At 55.7% G+C, this 8,443-nt stretch overlaps 1 protein-coding gene across 1 annotated transcript; it reads right to left on the minus strand.

Moving 5' to 3' along the window:
• Positions 1–1,411: 1,411 nt before the first annotated feature.
• On the minus strand, positions 1,412–8,228 carry LOC309965367 (solute carrier family 22 member 6; the record flags this gene model as incomplete). The annotated part of the gene is made up of 10 exons (XM_082844811.1): positions 1,412–1,499; positions 1,810–2,013; positions 3,332–3,440; positions 3,551–3,765; positions 4,821–4,936; positions 5,079–5,202; positions 5,625–5,793; positions 7,015–7,169; positions 7,424–7,527; positions 7,860–8,228. 10 exons carry the CDS (start codon positions 8,226–8,228, stop codon positions 1,412–1,414), a joined length of 1,653 nt encoding a protein of 550 aa, XP_082700937.1.
• Positions 8,229–8,443: the final 215 nt, after the last annotated feature.

The following is an 8,443-nucleotide window of genomic DNA, read 5'->3' on the forward strand; positions in this document are numbered from 1 at the left end:
CAGACAAGCATGACTAAGCAAGTACACGTACTAGAGGGCACGGCTGGCCCCCTCCTTCCTGCCACCTGTGGGTGTTAAGAGGACTATCTTTTCCCATGGCCTCCCCACTCTAACCCCCCACCCCCAGCCTCCCTGAAGGGAGCTCCCTTGCTGATGCAGGTGACTGGATATTCCTCTTTTCCTGGCTGTGATCCCTAAACTGCCTTCTATCCCTCCTTTCACATGGTTGCTACCATGTGATCCGGTCTCCTCCACCCTCCCCCCCTTCTCGGTCTCTTTTCAGCTCAGGAGGGAGGAATAGAAGCACAGCCCTGGGGGTGGAAGAGGCCAAAGTCTCAGTGCCTCACAGCCCCCGGGGCATTTGGTGGGGAGGGGGGGGATGTCCTGGCACACACATTCCACGTGGTCTACTTCTAACCCTGACTCTGCAATTTAATAGCTGTGTGAATTTGGGCAAGTTACTTAACCACTCTGTGCCTTGATCTCCTTCCCTGTAAAATGGGGATAATACCAGCACTTATCTCTAGAAGGCTCCTGGGAGGACTGAATGCGTTAATACATGCAAAGTGCTTAGGACCGTGCCTGGCACCAAATTAGCACTCAGAGGTGGCTCTCTGGCTGGGTTCCACCCTCCCTTTTCCTCCTCCTTCCCCTCCACCAACCCAGGGCCCGCTGGAGGCAGAGCAGCAAAGAAAGGCCGGGAAGTGCAGTGCGGAGAGTTAGGACAGCTAGCAGGCTGAATCTCCAGGTGCACAGCTGGAAGTGGCAAACTGGTTTTGAGTCCAGACCCTGCTGGAATCCAGAGGAGCAGGGATCAGCATCCTGACGTCACAGCTGCTCTCTTTTTTCTCCTCCTTTGCTGCCAGAAGTTCCCAGGAGCTTTCACAGAGAGGGAGGATCCTGAAACAAAGCCTCTGATTGGCTGCTTTCATTTTAGTCCCTTGTCAGTTTCCAGCCTGATAGGGAAGGGGTGGAGTGTAAGGGATTTAAAACTCAGAAATAGCAATATTTAGATAGGTTAGAGAAGGAAGGAGGGAAGAGGGAGGAAAGCAGGGCCAGGGGAGGGGGCCGAGGTAAGAGGTTCTTCTCCAGTTGCCTGGGATGGTTTGTAAAGTCCTGGGGATTGAGGGTGGGGGGACTGGAGTGTATGCTCTTTTGGACTGGAAGCTGACTGAAGCGGAGTGGCTGTTACTTTTGAGACAGGAGAGACAAAGGGAGGTGCTGCACACAAACCTTTTAATATGCGGTCTTCGTGGTGTCTGTTCAGAGAGGGGGGCCCCTGGGGAGTGCTCCCTGAACCATAGCCCCAGCACTTGGGCCACCATTCCCCCTTCCCCCTTCTCCTGCGAGTGGCCCAGGACCTGTAGGACCCTGTCTTCCTTTAGGGCTCTGTAAGGCTCCTTTTCAGCGCTCAGAGTCCGTCCTTCGCTTGTGCTGAGGCCTGGAGCGGGACCATCTGCTTTCGCTCCTGTCGCTGCTGCCTCCTCTTCCCTCTCCTCCTGTGGCAGGTCGGGGTGGGTGGGTGGGCAGGAGAGTGGTGCCCTCGGTATGCAGCCCCCAGGCCAGCCTGGGGCTCCCAGGGGGCTCTCCATTCAGCTGTGCCCAGCTACCAGCTCTCTGCCCCAAGCATCTACCACTCCCTGGAGCCGCGAGCCCCAGGAAGGACTCCAGGAGACTCTCAGCCAGTTGGGGACACAGGGACAAAGAGCCCTGGCCTGGAAGAGGAGGCCTGGGTTTGAGTCTTAATGCCACCCCAGCCTGGATGTGTGACCCGGGGAGAGTCCCTGCTGTCTCTGGGTGGAGGCCCACCTGTCTTCCACGTCCTGCACCGTGTCTGGCAGGGGCTGGCCCAGGGTCTCCGGCAGGAAGGCAGTGGCAGCGCTGGCGGCCACGGGGACAGCGCCGTAGATAAAGAGAGGCACGGAGGGGTAGATCTCGGCGGTCATGCTCACCAGTGGACTCACAATGCTGCCCACTCGGGCCAGAGTGCTGCCCATTCCCAAGCCTGTCTGCCTGCGGGACCCAGGGGGGTGGGTGCCGGTTAGAGTTCTGCATGAAAGCTGCGGTTCTGGCTGAATTTGGGGCCAGGGCAGCTCGGGCCCAGCCCCGGGAGACCCACTGGTGCCTGCTCTGTTGCATTTATTTTGGAGATTAAAAAAAAAAAAACCAAAACAGGTTGGGAAAGGCTCTGGGCAGAGAATCAGGAGATTGAATTTTGCCTCTGCCTTTAACTTGCTTTGTGACCTTGGGCAAGTCTCTTGCCCTCTCTGGACAGTTTCCTGAACGGTTGAGTTAGCTTAGTTCGGCCAGTTGTTCTCAGATCACCTGAGGGATTTGATTTACAGTTGCCCCAGCTCCACACAGACCTGTTGGATTAGAATCCCCAGGGGAAGGGACCTGGACTCTGCACGTTAAGAACATTCTCTATGAGAGCAGAGGTTAAAAACTTTGACTAGGGAGATAAACTGCTTGCTTTCAAATCTAAGCTTCCTGACTTATAAGCTGTGTGACCTTGGGCAAGGCACTTAACCTCTCTGTGGCTCAGTTTTCTCATTTGGAAAATGGGAATTATCATAGTACCTACCTCATAAGCTAGTTATGAGGACCAAAAGAGTTGATATTTGTAAACAGTTTGACAGTGCCTGGCACATAGTACTACTTTATACTATCGTTCTTTCAGCTGAAATCCTTTGAAGGTACAGGACAGTAACCATGACCCCTTGCAGTTCTCATTCCAAGTAGCCTAGGGAAGCCTGGCATTTCTTTGACATCTCATATGAATTTTGCACCCCATTCTATTTTTTGTTGTTGTTGTTTTGCATTCCATTCTTAAAATAGATATGTGTTTCTGGTGTCTTAATGCAAAAATACCCTCTCCCTGAAACCTTGGCACTCAAAAAAGCAGTGCTGTATATATCCATACAACTCCCAGAACCACCGTTATTAAGTGGTTGCTCTGTGATAACAAATTACTTTCATGTTTGTGGTCTTTGGTTTTAGACATACTACCTGGTTAAAGATGGAATTTAGATTTTGTGGCAGCTTCTAACTTGTGCTTTGGAGATCAAGGAGGGGACTTCAATTAACTGCCTCTGAGATGTGTCTTCTTGGCCTCCAACCCTGTCCCAGTTGGTGGCTCAAATCTTCCCCTTATGTGAGGTAAGAGGTTAGTGGGCAGCCTACGTGTGTACTGAGCGGCTGATATAGACCTTTCACTGTTAGGTGCTGGGAGGGGGCCTTGGGCTGGGGCATACTGGACTGTGCTCTGGGTCTGACCTGTGTGCGGGGGAATGTCTTGTCCCCAAGCCCCTCCCATTAAGCTCCCACTCACCGGATCACTGTGGGGTACAGCTCCCCAGTGTACAGGAAGATGCAGTTGAAGGAGGCGGCCAGGCAGCCCTTCCCCAGCACAGCAAGGGAGGTTCGGACAATGGACTGATCTAGAGAGAAGAGAGGGGGTCAGCAGATCTCGGGAGTGTGGGCTGAGAAGTTGGGTCATGTCTGGGGGTGTGGCCAAGGATGAGGGGCCAAGATGTTCATGGGTGCTTACCCTGGGGTACCACCCCATTGATCAGGATGCAGACGCCTGCCAGCAGCAGTGAGGCCATCTGGGCAGGCCGGCGGCCCATAGAGTTGATGACAAGGAAGCCCACAAGCTTGGCAGGCAGGTCCACAGCACCAAAGATCACCTGGATTAGGTAGATGCTGACCCCAAAACCCTGCAGGTCCATGACCAGCCCATAGTAGGCAAAGCTAGTGGCAAACCTGGTGGGGAGGGATAAAGGGTGTGGAGTTTGTTAGGAAGATTAAAGACAGGGGAGTGCTCGTCCAGAACAGGGGTGAGCTGCACAGGTTACCCTGTTTAAGAACCTGGAATCTACCTTGCCTAATGTTTCTTCTGTCATTTAGTATGCACTTTAAGTATTGGGGTAGTTCCTCCAATACCCCAGATTTCTCAGTCTTCTGATAGTGTCCCCAGTGTATTAGGGAATTTTCACTTAGTCGCCATGTAGGATTTACACAGTTTTAGTCTTTATTTTATCTATTGATACTGGACCGAGGGAGGACAAGTGGATATCCGAAGCCATGTATTTAGGGCCAAGGTGTTGGGAGAGGCCAGTGTTCCGGGACCTGTCCGTGGTCCTGGGATGGTGGTTGTGCTTCTTAAGATGTCAAGAGCCCAGAATATAAAGCTCAGGTTGTTGGACAGAACCCACAACCTGGAGTAAAGCCCAAACTGGAAGCAAAGAATTCATTGGCAGGATTGTTCCTTCTGATCATGTTTCTCTTAATTGTCATGGGATTGCTATGATGATGGGGTTGGGAGAGTAGCACGTAAGAGGGGTAATGGGTGATGTTGCAGTGGGAAAGGAAGATTTTTGGCTGGTCTCAACCCTGGCCAGAGTGTACTTTCAGAGACGAGTTTTGCCTGTGCCTGTGTTTCTGGCAGGCACCACAAGGCCAGTGATGTCTCTCAAAGTTTTACAAGCCAGCCTTGTCTCTGCCTTTGTGATGTAATTCTGTTGACTCTGCGGGCCATCAGTACGGATGAAGTGTTTCCATATTGGAACAGAGCTGATAAAAGGAGAAGAATATGGAGAGATTGATGCCCAGTTTGGGGATTGGAGGCAAACTGAAGCTGGAGGTCATCTGGTTCTTTAAGACTCTCTCTGGTGGGGGATTCCTGCCTCTCATAGCTGGTCTGCAGACTTCCTCCCTCTTGTCTCCCTTCTTCCATCCCCTGCATCCACTCTTTCCCCAACCAGTCTTTAGTCTCTTGGTCTGTCTGTCTGTCCATCAGTCTGTCTGTCTGGGCCTACCACAGCATGGAGAGGCAGAGGAAGAGGCGGCGAAGGGCAGGACAGCGCAGCAGCTCCACGGCCGAGGCCTGGCCCTTGCCCAGGGTCAGCTCCTTCTGCAGACTGGCCCGGAGCACCTGCCGGGATGGACCGGGCTCAGGGCTTGGACTTCCATAGGAGCTCCTCCCAGCCTAGCTCCTCACTCAGAGAAGCCCTGTGGGTCCTCGGTTTAGGGATGGAGCCCTGGTGCGGTGTCATAGGAGGTCTCAGGGGTCTCACCTCCATACTTAGACTGGCCCCCTCTTCCCGCTTCCCATTGATCCAGGCCACTCTTTGCAGGGCCTTCAGGGTGAGGTCCAGCCTCCCAGAGGAGGAGTACCAGCGGGCCGACTCGATGAAGAACCTGGGAGCAGGGGTGAGCGTGGGTGTTGGCGTGGCTTCAGTTCCAGTCACTGGGGCTGGAGGTAGGGCATGGGCTTTCCAGAGGTCTGCAGTGGGACTTTATGTAAGATTGGGAACCCAGGACTTTGCCACACCCCAATCTCCAGGACCATGAGGCAGTGCCCAGCTTGGTGATGACTTATTCCCCAACACGGGAGCTCAGCCCTTGGGTGCTGGGTATAGGAAACAGGGCAGGTAGGCTGGAGAGCTGGGGGGAGCTGGGGAAGCCAGAGAACCGGACACCCTGGGGCAAGTCCTTCCCCCCAGAGCCTCAGTTTCCCCATTGGTCACACTGAGTCACTGGCCTGGGTTTGACCTTCTCTGATTCTGCGGGCGACACCTGGGGGAAGTCTTGTCCCTCGCATCCCTCTGGGCCCCACGCACCAGGAGTAGATGAAGAAGGCAAAAAAGGGCACGGAGACCAGCAGCTGCAGGTAGCGCCAGTGGGGCACAGCATAGGCCACACCAGCCAGGAGAAACTGGCCCAGGCTGTAGACATAGCCAATCAGGGTGCCCACGCAGGCCCGCGTGTGGATGGGCATCCACTCCACATCTGAAAAGAGGGTTAGAACAGAGTGGTGGAACTTACTGGGTGCCAGGTGGGTGGAGACCCGTGGAGCCCGCCAAGACCCCTCTCTCTGTTCAAACCTTGGTCTGTCCCAAAGCTCAGGGGAAGATACATCAAACGAGGTTGGGGGCCATGGGAAGGGGAGTGGGGGGCTTGTGATGGAGGTGGGGACGGGAGGTAGGTTTGGAATCCCCAGGACTTGTCCCCTCCACTCCCCTGCTGTGTGTTTTTGCTCCTCTCCAACCTACTGTCCTGGCCGGGGTCCTCTTTCCCTTCAGAGCATCTCTGACCATTCATTCCATCCTCAACAGCACCCGCCCCTCTGGTCCTTCTCAGTCTGGGCTGGATTTCAGCCTCAGTGGCCAGAGCAACGCAGAGGAGACAGTAGCTTTCCTCTACTCTGGAGAATTGAGGTGGGAGTGGGACCACCTCTCTGCTTCTGTCTGAAGAGGTCCAGTTTCGTTCCTTGTGGGCTCCTGATTTGGCAGCTGGGGCAGTGGCTTGAAGACTTAGATTGACCTTTGGGACTGGATTCTCTAGGTGTCCTGCCCCAGCCCTAGCCTTGTCCTGGTTAATTCCTTCAGTCTGGAGAATCCCAAATCCTTAGATTCCCCTCTGGGCTTGGGTAAATCCTTTCCCTTCTCCCCAGCCTCAGGTTCCTCATCTGAGAAACAGGGAGAAGGGGGGTGACTTATCCAAAGAGGCACACGGATGACTCATGGACAGGCCATGCTCAGTCCATAAATGTGTTTGGTCTATATGATGCTGGCTTGCCCTATGTTAAAAATATGAGAATTAATTGCAAATGTTAAAAAAAATTGGGATATTTTACACTGATAAAAAAGGGTGGGGGAAGATCTGACAGCCCCGAGACTTCTTGGCTGGAGCAACTGAGTGGCTGTGGCCCCTCTGGAGGGATGTGACTATCTTTCAGAGACGGTCCGCACCACTGCCTAGGGCCTGTTGTCTGCTTCAGTCACTTATGGGAATTACCTGGCCCTAACAATGGACTTTACAATCACATGTTTAAATGAGAGGTCAGGAAGGTGTGAGCCCCGGGAAAAAGGCTGTTATGTTGGCTGGAAGGGCAGGACAGGCTGAGTGCAGGAGGGGTGGGCTGGGAGAGGAGGCTGGAAAAGGGCTGCAGGGCTGGGTGGTCGGAAGGGAGTGGGTAGGGGCCTGCCCTGCCCTTCCGGCCTCCCTCACTCAGTGTCATGCAGTTGAGGGAAATGCCAGCCAGCGACATGCCCGAGAGGAGCCGGAAGGCGCAGTAGACGGGGAAGTTGGGAGCAAAGGCGGCGCAGGTTCCTGACACAGCCGTCTGCAGGTAGTTCAAGATGAGCACCTTCCGGCGGCCCAGCCTGTCGGGGGAAGGAAGACCTGCAACACGGGTCCTGAGGACCAGCAGGGCCAGGCTAAGCTGGAAGAGGGGCGCTGGCTCTGGGTGAGTCCCTGGGGTGGGGGTCTTTGCAGGACCCTTGACTGATCATGGGGCTGTGCTATAGGTCCTCAAATGAGCCCCAGCTGGTGATGCCAACCTCCCACCTAGGCCCCCCAAGCCCAGCTGAGGAGCCCCCAGTCCCAGCCCGGCTCCTTGGCCCTGCCCAGGACTGACCTGTCTGCCAGGTGCCCGAATATCATGGCTCCGAGAAGCACCCCTACCATGTACAAGGACTGAGCCAGCTGGCGTAAGGCCCTACGAGAACACACGAGGTCCCACTGTGGGGAGAGGGGGCAAGGGTCAGGCCAAGGTGAGCCTGGGCTGCAGGGCAGCCCCTCGCCCTCCTTCCGGCTGGTCCTCTGAGGCCTGTGTCACCCTCTTCCCCTGACTCTTCTCTTTGGCCCCAGGAGCTGAGAGACTTTTCTTGACCCCTACAACTCCCACCTCCCCCTTTCCTACAAAGACCCCCATCTTGAACCCCTTTCTCCATTTTCCCATCTTGGCCTCTGGAGAATTTGAGACAGACTGTGTGTGTGTGTGTGTGTGTGTGTGTGTGTCAGAGGGGAGAGCACACTCTGGATGGTGTACAGAGGGGCCCAGGTCTCCTCACCTCCATCACGATGGTGGAAGGGAAGGTGCTATTGTCATAGATCCAGCCGTGGGTGCAGGGCTCTGTGGCCCCCGTGCCATTGGTCTCTGTGCCGTTGGGAAAGGGCAGCCCCCGCTGGGGGGAGGTGAAGCGGAGGCAGGACTCGGGCCGCCCCTGCCTGTCCCGGGGCAGCCAGGCGTCCAGCTCCCCGTCCTTGCTGAGGTTGGTGTCGGCAGGCGGGCGGCAGTGGTGGGTGGGGACAGCGGCGGTGAAGTTCTGCAGGGTGTTGTGAGAGGCCATCAGGAGCAGGGGGAGGACCACCAGAGTGACCTGGATCTGCTGGAAGCGGCCGGCGCCCCCCACCTGCAGCAGGAGGTCATTGAAGGCCATGGGGCCAGGCCTGGCCGAGAGGCTGGGGGCTGAGGACTTCCAGTCCCAGGCCCTCCGTCTGTGTGCCGGTCCGCCCGCTGCCCTTCCCTGGTGGAGAGGGACTGCCGTTGCTTCCGCAGCCAAGCTGCTCCTGGAACTGAATCTGAGCTGGCTCTGTAGGGGGGACAGCAGCCCGGCCAGGCAGCCCCTCCTTTCTTCTCTCTCCTTGTTCCGTC

Source organism: Leucopleurus acutus (genome assembly GCF_964270905.1).
Source record: "Leucopleurus acutus genome assembly, chromosome: 8".
In the NCBI taxonomy this organism is placed as follows: Eukaryota; Metazoa; Chordata; class Mammalia; order Artiodactyla; family Delphinidae; genus Leucopleurus; species Leucopleurus acutus.